Raw genomic sequence first — 22013 nt, forward strand, 5'->3', positions numbered from 1 at the left:
TTTATTTATTTTTTTTTAGAGAAAGAATTTTAATATTTTATTTTTTGGCGAACACAACATCTTTGTTTGTATGTGGTGCTGAGGATCGAACTGAGGCCGCACGCATGCCAGGCAAGCGCGCTACCGCTTGAGCCACATCCCCAGCCCTATTTACAACATTATTGTAAATGCTAAGTCATCTGAATTCCTAAAGAGCATGAATTTGTGCAGTCATCCGAGGCTTAAAACCAAAGTTCCATCTACAGCATGCTTAAACTTTAAACTTAAAGAATACTCACCATCTCCTGAGTTAACATCAGTTAAGGAACATCCAGCACCAACTAATATCATTACCCATCCTCAAGTCACACATATTCAAAAGGTAATGGTTTTCCTTAATTTGTTTTCTTGCTGAGTTAATTATAATTTTCTCACTCTGAATTGATTGCCCCTAGCAGGACATTGATCACGTAATTTATTATAAAAATCAACACATTTTTGAAAGAAAAAAAATGGCTCTGTTACTAGTTACACTAGAAGGATAGGTACGAGCATGGCATTTTGCTGAGTAAACTCAGAAGATTCATCAGTCAATAGATCTATTGACTGATATCTTATGTCCCCAATACGTTAAGTCCTGTGTTTCAGTCAATTTGATGGCATTTCTATTAATTCCTGAGCAGTTAAATGATGTTATATATCCTTTTTCCACCACTCAATTTTAAGACTTGTCACAATATCTACGGTTCATTGAAAATGACATGGCTTTTAATTATTAAAAATCAGCATTGTACTTCCATTGAATTTGTTCATTTGAATAAGATTCAGTATTAGAGGCTCAGAGAGATGTGGTGACTTTGAAAATAAAAAAAGGGGGACTGGGGTACATCTTCTTTTTTCAAATCCTGTATCACTTGTTTCTCATACCTCTCATAGAGGGTTCTTTAAGTTTCATCAAATAGGGATGAGTTTGAAGTAGGTGCCTTCAACAATTTAAGATCTTTCTTAGCCCTCATTTCTGTTCCCATCTACGTCCATAATCTGTTCTTCACTGGTTTCTCCTTGTTACCTAGCCTTTTTCTGGTGGGGGTTAGGGGTCGGGGGAGAACACGTATCATCTACAGTTTGGTCTAAAACCTGGTGCTACCTAAGCCTTTGAGTAATAACATGTTTCCTTCTATGGGAATCTTTGTTAGATGATATCTTTGGTGAAAAGAGAAGGAACCTGTGTCCACAAGGAAACAAATTGCAAACAGTCTTGTGCTTCCAGAAATCAGTCAAAAAAAAAAAAAAAACAAACATTATTTTGAGTCACTTATTTTGACCACCTAGCCAGTCCATTCTGAAACAAATGCACAACAGCTCTGCTGTTACCTAGTGTTTCAAGAAGGGATGTTGATAAATGATTCCTCAGATTCTAGGCCTCCAGCAAGATGCCCAACATAACATCCTTTCCTCAACCAAGCCTCCAGCTCTCATTGTAAAGATATGCTCAAATGATTTTCCTGAGAACTGATTTAAACAAAACACCAGAAGCTTCAAATCTGCTCATTGTTAAATTCCTGGCCCTCCAGGTGGGTTACCTTGTTTCCAAACCCACTTACATTTCCTGGCATGTTACTTAGTAACTCCTGTCCACCCACAGAATGGCAGATGCTTCATCCATCCTGGGAGCAAGAAAAGCAGCACCACCCCAACAGGGAAATGTTCAACTATTCATAAGGGCCCTACCCACTTCTTTTACCAGCAGGTACCTGCAGGCCATAGCCTCTGGAATTTGCAAATGTCACTGGCCTAGCATAATTTACCCTAGAACATAAGCTGTGTTAATTTTAAGGTACTTGACATCTTACATTTAAGGGAAGAAAGAAGAAAGTTGCCTTTTGGGATTCTGACACAGTCTTGGTCAGCATTCATTCTTTATTTCAAGTTGAGATTCAAATACTGTTCATTTGAGTACTTCTTATATATCAGGGACATTGGAAGTCTACATAGATCACCTCGATGAATTTTTATAGTACTCTGTTGGAGCTTTTATAAACATTGTACAGATGTGAACTCTAAGAATCAGAGATACAAAATGCTGCTTGGAGCGATATGATTAGTACAAAGCAGAGATTCAAACTCAGATTTGCCTAAATCCAAAGTTCATGCTCCAAATCCGCTCATAAAAGAGAGTTTTATTAAGTACACTTAAATTAAAAGAGTTTCAAATGAAACGATATAATCCTGCTCTGATTTGAATTAAAAAATCCTCCCTTCCCCATCATCTTCTTATCTAAATCCCTGGGGTACAGTCACAGGTTACCAAGAGCACTGTATTTAATGTTGAATAAACAAAGGTAGTTCAAACTGAAAATAATTCAGAATCTGCTATGCTTATGAGTCCAACAAGCATAAATAGTATCCAATTATGCTGAAACACATTAATTTATTTTCTTTCTATTGTTTTCTTGTTTAAATGAGAAAATCACATAAGTCATTAAACACCAGAGCAATACAATCAACAAACACTTATTATGTTCCTTTATCAGGGGTTATACTGATTAGAGGAAAAGAAAAATTATGATTGTGTCCAAGAATTGTGATTATTATGTTTTAAAGTAAGGTTGCTGGCATATCTGTATTTGCAAGTAAGGTACTGTCTTGTTTATTATGATTGTGTCTTGTGTAGCCTGGGACAAAGACTAGAAGTTCAACTGCCTCCATTTGAAATTACAGCCCTGCTACTCTTCCTGAAGCAAGGCTTGTGATTAACTCCAGGAACCCTATTGACCACCTTTAAACGGGGGTAATCTCTCCTTTGTAGGACAGATCTTAGGAAAAGTATTTAGCACAAATGTGATTCATAGTAGATGCTTAGTATATATTACTAGCACTATTGTTTATAACAGGCTTTAAAAAAGGTGGATTCAAGAAAAAAAATAGAAAGACTCATTTTCAATTCTATGAAATAGTCCTTCTTATTCATGGATAAATCAACTCCACATGTCCTTTTTTTCTTCTTTTTTTAGTACCAGGCATTGAACTCAAGGACACTAAACTACTGAGCCACATCCACAGCCATATTTGGTACTTTTACATAAAGATAAGGTCTTACTGAGTTGCTTAGCAACTTTCCATTCCAGAGACTGGCTTTGAACTCGTGATTCTCCTGTCTTAGCCTCTCCAGCCGCTGGGATTACAGGCATGCATCACATTGCCTGGCTCTGCATGTCCTTATTAACATAAATTTAATGTACAGAGGAATTAATTCCTGAAGTTTTCATGTAACTCCCATGGTAAATGTTACCTCCTTATACCTGACTGAGAATTGTCAATGTCCATGGAGTTAGGAGTGGACAAAACAGAAATTGTTGTGTAGTCTCTCTTTCATTTCTGCACTTCATTAAGACACTGGCAGGGAATAGCACAAACTTGCAGTAATTTGGCATCACGTATGCTACCATTATTGTGAATATTTAATTATAAGATCAAGATTTTTAATACAAAATAAATGGACTCAAAAATTTCAAAATATTTTAATAGCTAAAAACTTTTTTGAAAGATCAGATTTATAGTTAATGAGAATTCAAGATGAAACATGATGAAATTTAATGACACATATGTATATATACACACACAGAACATATATTATTAGAATTTATTTAAATATATACAAATATATTTAAATTTATCAATATGATTGCATATAATTGAACTATATACATATGTATCTTTAATACTAAAATGTATGCATATATGTGTGTACACCACACACACACACACACATTAAGGTAATATATCCACTTTAGCTTAAATACTAGGATCACATTCTAAAAACAGAGTTTTCATTAACATCCTCACATTAAATAAAGCCAAATGTATGGCTTCAAGTTTCCAAGAAAATTGGTTTTGATGAATTCCTATTGATTTTGCAAACTTAAAGTCCTCAGTTTTTTTTAAAACCTCTCTACGATGTCATGCAAAAAAAAGATTTTGCATTTTCTCACCTGATAATTTGGCTTTCCATTACAGAAAATTGACAAAGCCATTTATTGAGTTGTCATCTAATTGTTTCAGAAATTATTCATTAAGTGACAAATCCATTTAAAAAAAAAAAAACTCCACCATGTTATGTGGAATAAGAGGAGGTGTGTAAAGAAGCATAAGCTCTAAGTCAGGTCTTCCTAGTCACCTGCTTCTCCCTGGGTACATCTCAGAGGGAAGCTGGCATGGACTGAGCAGGGAAGAGTGGTTAATCATCGCTGTCATCAACAGAAGTGCACTTACATGTGCATACCTACACTACCAATGCAGCCAGGTATTTCTGTGTGTGAGCAGTTTTGGACCAGCCAGCTTGGTGGAAGGGGTTTCCAGAGTTTGGTCTGCAAGCAGAGCTATTGAGCAAGCACTTGCTCTCCCTTTAAATTATCTGTTCATTAAGTTGGCTTAAGATGCCACTCCTATCATCACCTTCTTTAATTCTCACATTCCTATAGAAGTCATATGGACATAATGTCTGAAACAAAACATAACATCTCAGAGAACTATACATTAGTTGAGAAAGATTGGGGAGGCCAAGGCATGAAAGCAAAAGGAAGAAAAGTTCCACCTGTTTGGCGTAACATGGATGTGGATCATGGATGTCTCCACCTACACAGTGTTTTCTTTTCTCTCTCCTACATGCAGATTGTCCATATCCTCAGACAGTAGACTCACAGTCAGCTGTGTGGATTAGAACAAAGCACTAACGTGCACATGTTTACTTTCCTAGTCCTTATCCATCCTTTGTACTCTGTTTCACCATCTGTTATTGGAGCTCTGACCATCTCTTATTGTAGCATGCCATAGAGGAAGGAAGACTGGATGAAACTTGAAACATGGCAAAGTTGAAATCACTTCTGGAAAAGAATTATAGCACTTACTCTACCAACAAGCCAGATACTTCATACTTTCACCTGTATGCGCATCTGGGCATAGTCTCATAGAACATCTTTCCATGCATCTATCTTACCTGTTGTAGGAGAGATGTCTACATCTACTTCTAAAGCCTCCCTAATTTATTGCATGCAGAATGAGCTTAGCAGATGTTTGATACCCTAAATTACAATCAGATAAGACAGGATGTTAGAGGTGTATGATTCTCGGGGATAGTTTTTTAAGTACAATTCCCTTCCCAAACAAAAAGCACCTATGATGTTCATTAGTTAAAATAACTTTCTCCCCATTCTTAGGGCGCCTTCTCTGTTCTAGTAATATTTTTGTGTGAGGGGAAAATTTCTGGAAAAACTCTCGAAACACTAAATCAAAGAATTATTCTGAAGGCAAGTGTAAGATGTGAGATGCAGTGGCATAATTCAGGATCTACCATGGTGGCTCCCTTTGTTTATAGCAGTGGGAAGGACAATCTCCGACATAAACAATTGCAATCCCTCAGGTAAGTGAAACACATTATCCACTTTGCTCACCTTATTTTGTTTGGGCTTTCTCCTTTTATTAGTATATATTAGTTAACTTTATTTCCAACTAACATTAGGCAAACAAAACTGGAACTCCTAGTTAACAGTCAGAAACTTGTTACCATGTTGTGTTTTTTCCTTAATATCAACTGCTGTGTTGTGACAATGAATTTAATAAATTTATTAAAGATTGTTTTTCTTTGAACTTTTTTTTTTTTTTTTTTTTTTTTTTTTTTGGCTCCTAAGGTTTCTGCAAAGCGCTCTTTCCATCTGGCTAGAGCCCAGTAGACACCTGGGGCTTCAGATTGGGCCTAGAGTTTTATTCTTTAGGCGTCAGCAACTCCCTCAGGTGCTTCTTCTACCTCTCTGCTCTAGTACTAGGACTCTGAGCTAATTGTCTTTAATGAGCCTGTTTTGGGTAACTATCTTAGTCTGTAACCACAAGGAGATCTTACCTTCTGCATTGAGCATTTAGTTTATTGAAAACTACTGACTTATTAAGTTTGCCTTCTTCATTATGCACAAACCTCAAAAGAAAGCAAGCTCTGAGAGCTGGCATTCTCTGGGCATCTTCACCAGGTGTCCCACCTGCACCCACCTTTAACAGCCATAATAGCCCTTGTTGTTTTAGACTGTGCTTAACTCCTCCAATTTACAGTTCAAACAATGGTTCTTAAACTGAGGTCCCAACTAGAAGCCCCAGCATCATGCCACCTGGGATTTTATTAGAAATTCAAACTTTCATCCTGCCCCAGACCTACAGGGTCAGAAGTTCTGCAGGTGGGGCCCAGCAAGCTGTGTCTTAACAAGCCCTGTGGGACATTTTGATGCATGTTCATTTTTGAGAATCTCCCCTTTATAGATCACATGGATTAGCATCCCCATTATACTCACTTTTCAAAGGAGGAAAATGCACCTCCTAGGGATTTAGTAATCTATCAGAGTCACAGAATCTCTGTTAGACTTCAAAGCTGAGATAATATATGGAAGGAAACAACAACAATGAAACACAATTTGCACAATAGTTAAAAATTCAGTAAATAAAAGATAGTTTAAAAGATCTTTTCCTCATTCTTTATATCTAACATAATTCAATACATTTACATTCTAAAAACCCAAAGAAAACTAATGCTTCTGCATGTCAAATTTCAAATATTAACTCTGATTTCTCCTAATCTAAGGTGGGTGTCTCCAAAAGCTCACAGGTTTATACATATTGCAAATACAATTATAAGTCGAGTTTCCTGTGAATCACTAAGTACCTTAACAATAAGATTAATTTAATAGCAGTGGATTTAGGAGAATTAATTTTAAGCAGATCATCCTTCTTACTTTGATATCAGCTGCTGGATCCTATCCCATTACAAATGCAACCAGTTTATAGGGGACTGCAAACATCTGTTCTCTCCTAGAAAGTGTCCAAATGAATATTAATCCTGAAGACTGCATGTTGACTCCCTGTCCATGGGATGTGTTTAAATGCCACATGTGAAAATGTATGAGAGCATTTTCTCCTTAAAAGGAATAGACCCCTTGTGGGGAAGTTCTCTGAAACCTCTCAGCAAATTCTCACATTAAGATGGGGAAACAGATGGGCCTCAGTGAGGAAGTTTCTAAGGCTAAGTGTGGAACCAGAGAGCTGGAGGGAAGCCTGCTGATGCTGGGGCAAAGACCAGCTGTTGCTTTCCCAGTGCTCATTGGAGAGTTGTTCTCTCTTCCTTCTTTCCGTGGTGTTTCATCCAGCAATAAGACCATCTAAGGTCAGCCAAAGAACTAAGGACAGAACCACTGGGGCAACTCAAGAAGAATACTGGGCTTTGAGGGTCTTTACTGGATTGTCTTAAACTGGTTCCATAGAGAAGTCCAAACTTCATCTCCATGTGTTTTCCACTGTACACACAGGATGGTCCATAACCAAGAAGTCTAAGCAAGTCAGTATAGAAGAACTTGTGCAATGGATCTGAAAGATTCTAGATATACACCTTCCCTAAAAGGGAAGAAAATTTCAATATAGAAATGAAGTTACATTTCCAAGGTTGATGAAGCAACTGCTAGTGCAACTGGAAGCTGGCCTTAATCAAAAGCCTCTGTGTTTCCCTCTGACCTTATTTTCTGTTGGTTTGTCACATGGTGATAAATTACTTTTGTACTGGAGGACTCCATTAAATCTGAAGTTAGATCCTCTGTATGCTAAGTTCTTATTGAGCTTTTAATTAAGTCCAACTATTAATTAATCTCTGTTTTAAAAGTTTATATGTGTGAAAGAACAAATGAGAGAGCTATTACCAGAGTCATGGCAAATATATTTAATAGCAGATTCCTACATGTAGCCTTTGTTATCAACCAACAAAGTGTTAAAACAAAATGGCTAACAAATGACACAACACTCTTAGAGGATAGCTTAAAAAAGATGGTACTGGTATATATATTCTGTCAAGTCTCCCTCTTCAGATTTATCTTGTATTACTGGTCAGGGAAATCTTGTATCTGAATTTATTATTTCTTTGTGTTTCAAATGCAATTTGATATCTTCCTGTAGGGCTTCTTATACTATTTTTTTCTTGCTGTGAATGTTTCTCCCTTCCTATCATTTTATTTTCCTGTCTTCTTACATGGACTGAATTTGTATTAGGCATAAAACACCCTGTAACTGCTGAGAAGCCAAAGTAACTTAAACATGGTCCCTGCCCATTAGACTCATCTAAGTCCCTGCCAGTCATGCACTCCAGGCACACCCTCTCCAACAGCTTTGCACACGTGAACTGCCATCAGCACTATTCACATAAGCACATGCTGTGTCCAAGTGTCATTTATTTCTCTCATTAATCATCCTATGCATTCGGGGAGGAAGGGACCACATCTTAAGTCCCTTAGTATGCTCAGCAACTAGTGCGGTGCTTGGTGTATAATGAGAACTTAAAAGATATATGTTGATGGTAATGAGATTCTCCCTCTCAAATTGTTTTCTGAAATTGGTAGGCTTAAAATACTATATCAAACAGTGATCAATACTCAGGAAGTTCTAAGCTAAATTGGCAGAATAAATGTGTATAAATCACGAAGATAGGAGAGCATCTCCCAGAGAATTTGGAAGTCACTCAAGGATGAAATCAGGGAACTGATGACTAAAATGTATAATCCATTCTTTCAATTGACCTCTGTGTGGGAATATGCTGGGTAATGAATGCAGGCCGTCTCTGTTGACAGACTCCGGAGAGCTACAGGAGATCAGAGGCCATCATATTGCATAGGCCAAAAGATCCCATGGTATAGGACTTGATGGGTCTTGTTTGGGGAGAGGCAAACTGAGCATTAATAAAATACAAGATGTTATATGAATTGCTAGTGTAGGGTTAAAAATCAGCCATATGGAATGCTGTTGTGTATGGTGGGACTCTGGGCTGGAGGGGAACAGCTTTTCTGGTAGTAGGGGAATTGTGGCAGAGAGGGGAAGGGATAAACATCCTTGTTATGAAAAGAAGCAAAGGACCATTCTGTAGGAGATGATAATGAGACATTTTTGCGTCCACATTGTGTGAGAAACCAACTGGGGTTCCACTCTAGGAATCTCTTTGCTCGCCAGGTCTTCCCATGAAGTCACCATGTCAGTTAGTCCAGGGTGGCCTTCAGTTTCCATTTTGGCTTAGATTATCATGGAGCAGAATGTGTTCTGAATCTCAGTTCAGGTTGTTCCAGCTCCTTTATAGGAGAATAGGGGTTGACAATTGTCATGTTTTCAACAATGGCTGAAATATTATATAGTAATTTAATTGCTTAGGCTTTATGGACAGACAGAGCTAGGGTTGTAAATTGGCCCCATCACTTCACTACTTATGAGACATGGGCTGAGATCTTGACCTTTTGAGACCTCATTTTCTTCTTCTGTAAAATAAAAGCAACTCATTAGGATCACAGAAGAAACTTAACTAATCTCCTTCATTATCTTAGCTGAGTGCCTACCTTTATTGAGTGTCAGATAAAGAGGAACTGTAGCAATGCATTCAGAATCCCAGGATACAGACACCCAAAAGAAGCAAAAGAATTCACTATGAATGTTTAAATGTTGAATTCTGAGATGCTATCATTTCCTATATAAGTACCAGCCTTGCAAAAGGCCGTGTTTCAGTCATGAACACAACTCTTTAACTTCTTTTCCTTCCCCAGTCACTATGATCCCATGTCACTATGATCATTGCATCTCTCACTCATGATTCTCCATGCTATCACATAGGGAAGATTGGAATATGGGCTTGCATCAGCACAGACTGCTTGAAAGTGACTAATTAAATGAGGATTAGGAAGACAGAAGTGGACACGTTAGTAAAACAGAATCAGCTAATATCTTCACTGTCAATTCAGAGGAATCTACCAGCATCAAATGTTTGCTTCTAATCAGTAACTTAAAGGGGTTTATCAGATTATAATTGCACAAGTCAAATAAAGTAAATTGTTTCACAAATACAGGACTAACTTTGCCACTGATATTATGAGATTGTACTTAGAAAAGGCAAATTATTGGGCAAAAGAGAAATTTGAAAGTTCAGATTTCTCAATATTTGCCTTCAATATCAATTTTGTGTTAAGTTTGTATATACAAAAAAAAAAAGAGAGAGTGTAAGTTTTTAGATAACATTGAAGTCTCTAAGTAGGATAGAGTTGAACTTGTATTACAGAGACATTTTATGTGAGTTTTTTGATACATATGTTAAAGGAGGCTGGAAAGGTGAATATGATGATATTTATTATACCTCAATAAAAACCTGAATGCTAAACTAGATTGAGAAGGGGAATCTCAATAATTTGATTATTATAAAATAAGTGTTCGAAATTTAAGACTGATAAGTGCTAAAAAAATAAAGTGTCAATGCTCAGAGAGGGGAATGAGTTTTCACATACCCTTCTTTGTATGTAGGACCCCTAGAGGGATTCATGAAGGGTCTGGACACTTGAAACACAAAGAACTCAGGAAGAAAAAGTTATCTATATGTATACATATGTATAACAAGAACAGTAAGTGTTTCTTATGATGTATGTTTCAAGGTGAATGGAGACAGGAAGTGGTCTGAGAGGATTTAATTAAGAGGTTCTCTTAATTCCAAATAAAATTTTCCACATTACCAAACAAAAGATTCACATTGCTTCTTGGAGTTAGAATTTTATTATCTATCTTGCTTCAAAATATCTTCACACCAAACAGGAAGAAATTGTTTGATCTGCTAAGTTTGTTCCTGTGACACTTTCATGCCTGATTATTTAGTGAGGCAGGAACTCTGGCTTGTTCATGTATCATGGTACATCATTAAACAACTGCTCGTTGGTCTTATTCATAAACATTTCATTCAGTGCCAAATCAGAAAGTCTCCAAATTGAATTATCAGGGCATGAAGATTTGTTACTATATGTAGGAAAAGTATTTTTTAAAGATTCCTATCCTGAAATGAACTTTATGAAATAAAATTTTCAAGGTTTGGCAAATTGATGTACTATTCACAAAATGTGCTGTATTTGTATTATTTGATAAATCATTTTTAAAAAGCATTATAAATTCTATCACATCGAAAACTTGAGGCTCTGAAAAAGACCAAGTGAAAATATGTGTTCAAGAGATTATCTCCTTGGTATACTCTCCTTAATTAAGTTTGTCCTTGTTATTGATGTTTTCAAGTCTTGGCTTTTTCTCTGAAAAGTTAAACTGAAACCATTTAGACAGCTTTACCTAAACCTCTTGTTTGGTTGTTGCTTTTACTTTGCTTATAAGGCTAAGCTTTTGTGAATCCATAGTCTTCTAAGTTGAAAATAAAAAGTAAAAAAGAAAGACTGTAATCTCTTTTATGCAACAGCATCGTCTGACACAAGTATCAATGAGCATTAGTCACAAAGCAGATTTTACATATATTTGTGAAACGTCTGTAAAACATCCTCAATCTGGATTCAATAGATGCTGCTAAACAAGTTTCAGACACTTTAGGCAACATTGACAACATTCACAAACACAGTTAGCTGTTAATGGTGTTTTCTCACTTAAAAAATATTTTTAGTTGTAGATGGATACAATAACTTTATCTTATTTATTTTATTTTATTTTATTTTATTTATGTTGTGCTTAGGATCAAACCCAGTGCCTCACACATACTAGACAAGCACTTTACCACTGAGCTACTACCCCAGCCCTGTTTTCTCATTTTTATATTCAGCATTGCGTAAATTAAACAGTTATATTTAATATGATCTCAAAGATTAGTGCTTACAAGGGTAACAGTTAAACTGAGAGAGATTAATATGTATATATATACATAAATTTATATACATGAATATATGAAATTTTAAAAAATCAATTGGGGTAAAGAATAAACAAACCACAGATATATTTAAGAATAAATCTTAGTTTTGAATCATGGTGCCGCCAGTTTTGAGCTTGGATTGATCACTGTGATGGAAAGCCCCTTGTTAATGGAGATATGAAGAGCAAATCACCAGAGTTTAGAGAATCACATATTCACACATGCACGCACGCACACACACACACACACACATTAGTGTGTACACGTGACATGTCATTGATGTAATGATTGTTAGTTTTCCTAGTGTTAGTTTAAGTGGACACCCATTTTTTGCAGATACCGTAACTTATGATGTTCCTGCCAAATGTCACTGTATTTTACACTTTAAACTGGAAATTGTGGTAACCTCTTCTGGAATCACCACTCCTTCCAGTGTTTGCAGCTGACAAGCTGGTCCTAAAGCTGCCTGTTTCCCAAGTGCCCTACAGGCATTGTGAACATCCCTGGGGATGCCGCAACTGGAATTCTCTGCCTGGCTGCACAAAGGATCTTGTACCTCTCCTGCCCTGCTGCCTGGAATCCTTTACCTATTCAGCAATATCGAAGCTGTTTGGGGTATGAAGTATAGGATGGGATAGTCTCCTCCTTCTACCCCCTCTCCAATTCTAAGAGCCTTAGTCATTCTGCAGTTCTAATTTACATCCAAAAATGAGCCTCATATGTCCACTAAAATCAGGCCCAGGGGCTGTATAGAAACATGAAAGATAGACTTCTGTCTTTAAGGAGTTGAAATTACTTGGAAATACAAGTAACTAATAGGAGCATGGACATGGAAGAGACCTTGTGCCAGCTGTCCCCAAGCCCTGAGAAATTGTCATCCCTTGAAATACATCCTGATCCAGAGAGTAGGCTGAAAGCAGGTCATTTGGTTCTGAAGAAAATGAAACTTGGAGTTTAAAAAAAAATTGAGACTAGATAACTCAAAAACTGCAGCTTTATCTGAAAAACAACCAGTTCTGATTGAAAATGCCAGAGAAAATAAATAACCCCACATCTATTTGTCCCTCTAAAGTCAACATAAAATCTTAAAATTGCTCCTCAAAATTGAAGGTATGTTCATTTCTCAGTTCAAACTCAAAACAAAACCAAACAGAAATTTATAAAAAATTATGGTGACTTCAACACTGAAATGAAAAAAGGGTCTTCAAAAAACTATTTTTAAAACTGAAGAACATCCATGCCGTCTATGAATATTACAACCTCATAGAACTAATGACAATAAAAAAATGGCAATAGTAGTGTTCTCAAGATTCTGCTATGATCAGTCTTAATCCTTAATTTACTGCTATTTTCAATTAGAACCCGAAGTGGTAAACAGGCAATTGGCAAATAATAGTGAATCCAAAACATAAAGTATTTTTTTTTCCAAAAGTGGAGCTAATATAGAAACATGCACATGAAAATGACAGCAATTTAAAATTCTAGTTGTCATTGATTTCACAGGGAGGCAAGTAGGGAGATTCTGATTAGAGAAGAGTTTTTTGTTTGTTTGTTGTTTGTTTTATCAATGGCCAAATCTTCACATTTTTTATGCATTTATAAAGTAATGGTGATATTTTTTTTTCCCCCAGTAAACTAAAAGCAGCATAGACTAACCCACTGTTTTATTCATGAGCAAGAGTTTCCAAAGGCAGGCAAGTTTTCTTTGTGCCTCTCCTTGTTCCTTTCCACTTACAATCTGCTGACAGCCTCATAACAATACTGAGGTCAAGAGTGTGAGGCTGAGGAGATGGGAAGAAAGTTCCGCTTTGCAACTTGGAGCAAACACTCTTTCTCTAAACTGAAGATTGTTTATAATTCAGTATAATTCCAAAGTGTGTAATTTATTTCATATTTCTAACCCTTTCCAGTGGCTTTCAAATCTTAGATCCAGAGCTGATGTGATTCTGCAATCTGTATATGGGGTAAAAATGGGAGCTCATATCCCACTTGAATCAAAGTGTGAAATATGATATATCAAGAACTATGTAATGTTTTGAACAACCTACAATAAAAATTAATTTAAAAAAAAGAATTAATTATCTTTGGCCAAAGTGCACAAATTGGGTAATTTTGGCCAACTTACTTAACCGAGTCAATTAGGTTGTTACAAGGGATTATGGTACATAATAAACAAACAACAGATAAATAGTAAACAAATACCCTCTCATTAACAATCAGACTTTGTTGGTGTATTTCTCTATTAGAGATGAAGGAACTGAGAATCAGGCAGCAGATTACTCAAGTTGCCAGAAATGGAGGAACACAGTAAACTGCACAGCAGACACCCAGTTTCCCCAGGAACAACAGCCACGCTGGAGTCAAGGCTGATTCATGACCAAATTATTTCTGAATTGGTTCTTGACGGTTATTAAGCCACCAACAATCTGAGTGTAGGAAAATGACAGAAGCACCCACTGGTTACCATCGGCACATCTCAGTTTTATTCATGGGGAGAGAAAACAGTGTCCTACCCAGATGCTGTCTTCTTGCTTGTACTGTTTCCAGTTGCGTCCTGTGTCACTGAACATCAGGCTATAACTCGTCACCCAGTCAGAGCTTCCGTATCTTCCCTGCGTGGCCACGGCTGTAATCTCCACTCTGTTTCCCAAGTCCATCTGCAGCCACTGTTGAGCATTGGAATCTGCTGGGGACCAGCCGCCAGTTCCTGGAACAGCATCAGAGAGATGAAGAGAGAGAGTTGGAGTCACCCACGTCTCACATAGCTACAACTTTCAACTGCCAAAGATCAATGAAACGGTGTTCAATGAAGATGCCATCGCCTCAACATGCCCTTCCCTTCCCTGTCTCTGCATTTATCGTCCTGCTATTTTTACAACAAATTTTCATCCTGTAGCTCTTATGGCTTAAGACTCATTTTGAATGCTGTATCTGCCAGTCATCAGAGCTTCCATCTAATGAATTCCTAGAGGGGTTTGTCCTATTTCTTTCTTAAAACTCTATCCTGAGACACAAACTAGCTCTATGTCCTCTCTCTCTGACTGATATCTTTTTTCTTTCTCTCTTTCCTTCCTTCTCTTCTTCCGTTCTTTTCTTCAAATGATTTCTATGGACCAGACACAGAGCAGATATGTGTATCCTGTATACAAAGATAAAAGGACACTGATCAAGCATTTGAGGGGCATCATTCATTCATATCATTTTTTTTTTTTTTTGAGTAACAGAACCATCCTGGGTAGTTCAGGGTGGAGGGAGAGAGACAGATAGATATTATGGAAACAAAAATGTGGAATACGATGTGAAAGAAACCTTCCCAAAAGGTAAATACAAGTTCCTGTAGGAGCCCAGAGGACAGAATGCCTCAGGAGATGATAAAAAAAAAAAAAGTCCTTCTAAAGATATTGAAAGATATTAAAATCTGAGGCAGGGAACAACACATCCAGAAATAAAGGGGAAAGTTAAATATGCATCAACCAGACCAGAAGGAAGAGCACACACAAACCTCAGAGACAGGAGAGAGCCCACGTGCATTTCAGTGTACTGGACACACAGGAATATTCTAACACGTCAGAAGGCTTTTTGTTCCAGAATTTCATTATTCATCACACTTGAACTTTGCAGAAGATCAATATGCACTCTCACTTAATTGGAAGACTTGTGGTCTTCAGTTTTCTGTTTCCATTTTATGTGAGCCCAAAGAAGTCAATATGCACTGCTACTTCCCAAATACTCTAAAGCCTGAGGGGAGCTATCACTGATTGTTTTATATCATAGATAGGGATGGTCCCCAACCAACCCCTGTGTTAACCACTTTGCACAAGACATCAGGGTAGAGAGTTCATTAAAATTTTAATTTAGAGGAATCATTTATAAATTTATTTGTCTTTGAAATTTTGTCATTGGAAATAATTGTAATGATGATCTGGTCTAGTTTTCCTCCATGCATTGGAGGAGAGGTCACTTGGGCCTCCTCTTGGCAACTGAGTGATTTTCTGAGCTGTGTGCCCACAATACAGTCTCTCAGTGGGCAGGGATGGAATACAGATACAGAAGACAGAGGACATACGGTAGAACTTATTCTAACCATAAGGCAAATATGACAAGGTATGGTTGACTTCCTTTCAGTAAATAGCTAGCCTTCAGGAATCTAATTTGATAAAAGTATATTTTGTTTTTGTTTTTCCCTGAAAATATTTAAATATTGGAAAAGAAAAAGGAGGGAAAGTACTGAGCACTTACTGTGGATTTTGTATTTTGTCAAGTGTTTTACAAGACATGTACACAGTAGCAGGAATTGCTGATATTATAGTATTTATCTGTCTTCTTTCTGTAGAAATAGGACTGTATTGGGTGCATGGCCTAATAATGTTTTTCAGTTCCCATATTAATAGGGTTATAACCAAATTCCCTCCAATAGAAATGTCAGTGGGAATAAGATGTAGCACTTCTTGGCAGCCTGCTTCTGTCCCTCCCTCCTCCCCACCACCAGTGGAGGCAGATTACAAGATCCAAGATGTTGGTAAAATGACAGGAAAGAAAGAACCTGGATCCCTGTACTGGTACATGGCGGAAAGCATCTGTAAACTGCACATAGCTGCACTGACCTACACCATGGAAAGGAACTGAACATCTTTGGTGTTTAAGTCATTGCACATTTGAATTTATTTGATACTACAGATTAGCCTCCTTCAATACCTACTCAGTATCCAAAGGAGTAAACATCGTTATCCATACTGTACAGCTGAAGAAACTCAGAACTAGCAAGTTTAGAACACTTTGCAACTAGAATTAAAGAACAGGAGTAACTCAACTATTTGGGGTTACTCTGCAACCAAAAAAAAAAAAAATACTTCTAAAACCCAGAAAACCAGTAATGGTGGAAAATCACTGGGTTTTTGAACCAGCTTCCAAAGTACCAACTACAAAAAATATGTGTTTATCACCAACATTGTCTTGTCCAATATGTTTATAAACCCCAATCCCCTCCATCTTCCCTAACTTAAAACTGATAGAAAGGGAGATATTTTATATTTCCAAGAAATCCAAAATTATTCTTTTTACTCATCTTGCTGCCCATTTTAGAAGTTTCTTTATTCTTATTATGTTTGTGTGTAGAGGGAGGCAATGTTGTTTAAACAGTATTATCTCAACAAAATTAAAATATGGTAGAAAATGAATTTATAAAGTGATTTCTTCTGAGTAGTTAAAATATTAATGATTTTCTACTTTTACCCTTTTTGCATGCAATGTTTTTTCTAGCATGTCTCTTTTAAATAAACTGATTGCCTTATTACATGTGATTTATTGCATAAGAAAAATACACAGAAAAAATTAAAAAAAATGATATCTATAGGATTTTGAGACTTCATGGTAAAATGTAGGACTTTTGCCATTTAGAGTGATTGTCACTATTTTTGAATTAAAAATCCTCAAGCTGTAGCCATTTCTCTTTTAGTTCCAATTGATTAAAATTGGACTTATTATTCATGCTTTAATTTTTTAAACTTATTTGTTATAATTATCATATAATAAGAATTTATATTAAGGATGGAAAGGAGTAAGTGATGTGAACAGAATTTTCCCTCGAAAAACAATAAAGTCACAAAAAGTGGACCCAAACCTAAACCAAAACAAAATAAAACAAAAAATAGAGGAAGATTTATCACTAAAAACATTCGTTCAAATTTGTCTAACGAAAATCACATCTACCTTTTGCCCAGCAGGAAAAAAAAAAAAAAAAACACCTTAGCTTATTAATCCTCCTGAAATTAACCAAAGTGGAATAGTTGCTGTTAGCATTCATTAACACATCATGTTAAGAATGTTCTGAACCCAAGAGCTTCAGCTTAAGCACTTTGGATGAAGGTCTGCTCCCTAGGTGATAATTGCCAAGGATTCTCTCCCTTCTGTTGAAGATGCTCCCTGCATTACAGCTAATAGGAGAAATACCCAGGGTTGCTGTGGTTGCTATGGCAAACATTTTGTTCCTTCCACCAAACAATAACTGTGTTTTCACAAATGACCAGAGTGGCCTGAAGATACTATTTATAGTTTCTTTAAAGACACACCACATGCACACTAGCACCCTGTTTTTGAGTTATTTCTAAATTGGGGTTGAAACATATATACAAAAGTGTGTACTCAGTAAGTTGAAGATGTTAACAAAGGCAGTGTTGTCTGTAATTGTGTTTGAAGTCTTCATAACTATTAACTACAAACATTCCCGTAGGGTTATAACCAAATTCCCTCCAATAGAAATGTCAGTGGGAATAAGATGTGGCACTGAAATCATGTCATGGAAATTTAAATTTAAAAGAAAAAATTGTCTCACCTTAGATTTTTATTGCATTCAGGATTTTTCAATAGTTTCTCAAACACAGAAATAGAGATGACTTGGAGGCACTGTCTTAGTTTATTTCTAGCATACCCTAAGCCTCATCATCTATGCCCTCAATAATTTGACTTTTGGGAAAAGTTGGAATAAGGAGATGCTGGACATAAAGTCAGAAGAACTGGCACAAGAGCCAGTTCTGCTCCTGAGGTTACTAAATTAGATGAGCTGTTCTCATTTTTGCTCAATAACATAGCCAGAATGGTTGGGAAGCTTTTCCGAGACCATACAATCAATAAGTGGCCAAGCCTGGGATTCAAACCCAGAAAACCAGATCCAGCACCAAAGCTTTGACTCTGCTGCAAAGTACCTCTCAACAGCAGGGACAAATCCTTCTCATGCTCATCTTTCTTCTCCCTCTTAATAGCCATTCTCACTGGAGCTGTAATTCACACTTCATGTTGTTTTCCATCTCTCTCTGAATTCTTATGGCAAGCAGCAGTAATATTTTTAATTTCTTTTTTTTTTAGGGCCAAGAAGTAAGTCCAAGTCATATGTCTGGAGAAAGCACTTCAACCCAGTTCTTCTGATTTCTAGTTCTAAAGCTTTTAACAGAGACTAGTCTTATGCAAGCAAGGGAGAACTCTTAAGATGAATTCTAAGCATGTTTTAAGATAAGCCAAGAAACCCTAAGTCTCCGGACTCCTGACCAGTGAATTTCCAAACTTCATATTTCAGGGTAGGATTTTAACATGAAACAGAATAACTTGTGGAAAAAGCAGAAATTCCTCTGTTTCTATAGTGATTTCCACTTCTAGTTCAGAAACAGAAATGATAATTGATTGATGCCACACATTGAAAATGGGCACTAAATGGATTATATACAGGTCTTTCCTAAGAGATATCTCAATGCTGTCATTCAAACACAGTCCATTTAGTACAAGACAAGATGGAGCTGAAATAGTCACACACAACATATAGCATTTTTCTACATAATTTGTTTTGAGCAATAGCTTGGCCAGTTTTTCTTTTTTCAATCCCTAAAATAAACCCCTATAGAGAATAAGTGTCCCATTCACATGCTTTCACTCCCATTTTACAAAATTCCCTATAGACTTACTTGCATATTCTCACAAATGAATGAGAAGCCAGCTTGTAGTATTTGTTACATCTTTAGTTATAAAACAGTTGATGCTCCTGTAAACTAAGGTGTGAGATTTCTAAGAAAAAATCTAGCTACTAATGGTAATGAATAAAGCAGACAGGTCTCACATAAATATTTAATATAGTGTGTGGAAGAGTGATAATGCCATTCACATATATGCTCACAGTATTGGGGAGGGCTTCCTGCTCTTCCCTAAGATTACTACCAACCATGTGTCACAGGATCATTGTCTGGACAGGGATCTTAGAGACTGGAAAGCTGTTGGCTAGAATATGTAGCACCTTTCTTCTGCAAATGGGCAGGTGCAATGGAACTGGATGCTGCAGCCTGGCACTGGCTAGAGATCCTACACTTACATCCACACAAAGACCAAGGACTTAAAAGGAAAGAAAGTTGGATCTTGATCAGAAACACCATGGGATGCCTCAAGACCAAGGTTCGAAGGAGTGGTTCTTTGTATGAGTTAGTTTAAGTTCCGTGGATGTCCATTTTGAGATAAAGATTTGAATGCATGCAGTTCATTTGAGAAATGACCCCAGAAGGCCAAGAGAGGGTGACAGAGATGAGACATAGAAGAGATCAAGGGCAACCCATGGAACATCATTAAGCTCTCATGTCTGTGGGTAAGTATACTTCCACCTGTGTAGGATGCTCCTGAGTATTATCTCACCCAAGGGGGAAGATGCTGTAGCATTTAAACACCAACTTTTGTTGATTAGTGACTAAGTCCTGCTGGAGAAATAGTGTTGAAAGCACAGAGACAAAGATCTTGGGCAGAAAGGAGGAGATGAAACAAACATGGTGCGAAGGGGTTCTGCCAGCGATGTTCTTGGAGCTCCACCAAGACCATCCCTAACAGGTAGTTTCATTCCCCAGATATGGGTGCTATCTGACAACCCAAGCCATACTCTTCACAGAGATTTTCCCTTGACCAAAAAGAAGACTTCTTGCTTGAGAAGCCATCTCTTCTTTTACCTGCATCTTAACCACTTTAAGACCAATAAAAGGATGAAAATATCAGTCCTGTAGTCTTAAGGCATGGCTGACTTCAGGTTGTAGTCTGTGGTCTAGAGCATCCTCTTGGCATCCAGAAGAAACTAGACTTCAGCAGAGACTACATTCTTGCCAGATTCCCCAACCTCTGCCTCATCCTGTTTGCCTCACTCCTGATCCCTATGGAACATCCATTATCTATTACTTCAAGAAGACTTTTCATATCAGTTCAGCTCTGAAAGAAAACAATTTTTAAGATGCAGGTTTTGGAACAATGTGGTGAAGTCTAAGGGATGTGGTCAATGTCAGCCTCTGTGATAATGGATGTACTTGGCTTCTCACCTGTTTATATCTGTAATGAGAAAGCAACAGTGTTTTTGATTTTTTATTGCTGTATCTTTGTAGTACTGAGAATTGAATCAAGGGTACCTTGTGCACATTAGGCAAGCACTCTACCAGTGAGCTAAACCGCCAGCCAGAAAGCTGTATTATTTTGAAGGATGCTCATGGTCCAGGCTATTTGGCAGTGATGTCCTCCAAAAAGGACATTTCTTTTAAAGACTGGAGCCACCAAGGTTGTGATGGATCAGGAAAGGACAACTGACACTCAGGAGATTTGGAATTTAATACCAAGGAAGATTATCTCACATTTATGCATTCTTAGATTTAGGACTAATTCATATATGAATAAAAAAAAAATCCAGACACTTTTAAAAACTTAGGTGAGAAGGTCATGTATATAAAAATTGAAGATTTTAGAGCTGGTTGTTCAAAATGGTAGATGTTATTTGAATTTATGCTAAATAATTTAAATGAAATAAAAATTTGATACCTTGGGCATATCGGCCACATTCTAGTTTTCAATAGCTGTGTGATGAGTGGGTATTCTGTTGGCTGGTACTTGGTGACTCTGTCCTCACAGAAGTTTCTATTGAACAATGTTGCTCTAAGATTTCCCTCATAAAATGGGTAGAAGCTTAGCTCTACTTTAATTTGTCAAATCAATAAACTCTAACTCTATCCATCTCTTGCTCAGGCCTAAGGGATTCTTAGTGGATTTTGGTAGCTTATCTATACCTTATTTAATGGATTTTACAATTATTGAGTTCTATCCATGAGCAAAATAGTATAGAAGATTTAACAACAGGGTAAGATAGTCTTCCTGTTTTTAGGTATATAGAGAAAAAAATCACTCAAATATCTTTTAAGAGAAAATCAAGAGGTGGAATTGGAAGTCATTGGAAACTGCAGCTATCATATTGTTAGAATTGCCACTTAAAGCAATTCTTTCATGAGCAACACACTTTGTCCACAGTTGGGCATACTAGATTTAACCTAGTTTCTTGAAGCAATTATATTTGAAAGGAAGGGCCCAGTCTAGTCTAGTGTTTGAGTTAAAAGGGTTGCTTTCTTCCTTAGGGACTATGGACAAGTTATTATTGTACTTCCATGAAAATAATGTATTGGGTGTCTATCCTACCAAGGATCAAATAAAATAGTATATATCAGCTCATCAATGTCATCACTATGGATACAAAATGATTAAACATGCATGTGTTTAACTTCATTATAACAAAATCTTCCTTTGGGGTACACCTTTTTTATACAAAATAGAAACTCTTGTCATCAGTTAAAACCTCCATCAGAAAGTTACGCTTTGGCTTAAAGATGTGTAATATAACCCAACAAAATGGGTGCAGGGCAGGGCAGGGGATAGAGTTATAGAGTAGAATGCAAATCAAAAGCCATCCCACTAAAGTCATTTACAAGCAATGTTTTGGAAGACAGGGAAAGGTAAAAGGCAGGAAAAAGAGAGAAAATGC

General features: G+C 36.9%; 1 protein-coding gene across 3 annotated transcripts in view; it reads right to left on the reverse strand.

The window, feature by feature from the left end:
• The window catches only part of Cntnap5 (contactin associated protein family member 5), a 791405-nt gene that overhangs the window by 561040 nt on the left and 208352 nt on the right, over nt 1-22013 (reverse strand). For all 3 annotated transcript variants that reach the window (XM_076865870.2, XM_076865869.2, XM_076865868.2), the window contains exon 3: nt 14215-14408. In XM_076865870.2, the coding sequence (XP_076721985.1) occupies nt 14215-14408 (194 nt within the window). The remainder of the gene's footprint in view (nt 1-14214; nt 14409-22013) is intronic.

This window comes from Callospermophilus lateralis, chromosome 9 (genome assembly GCF_048772815.1).
Source record: "Callospermophilus lateralis isolate mCalLat2 chromosome 9, mCalLat2.hap1, whole genome shotgun sequence".
NCBI lineage: Eukaryota > Metazoa > Chordata > Mammalia > Rodentia > Sciuridae > Callospermophilus > Callospermophilus lateralis.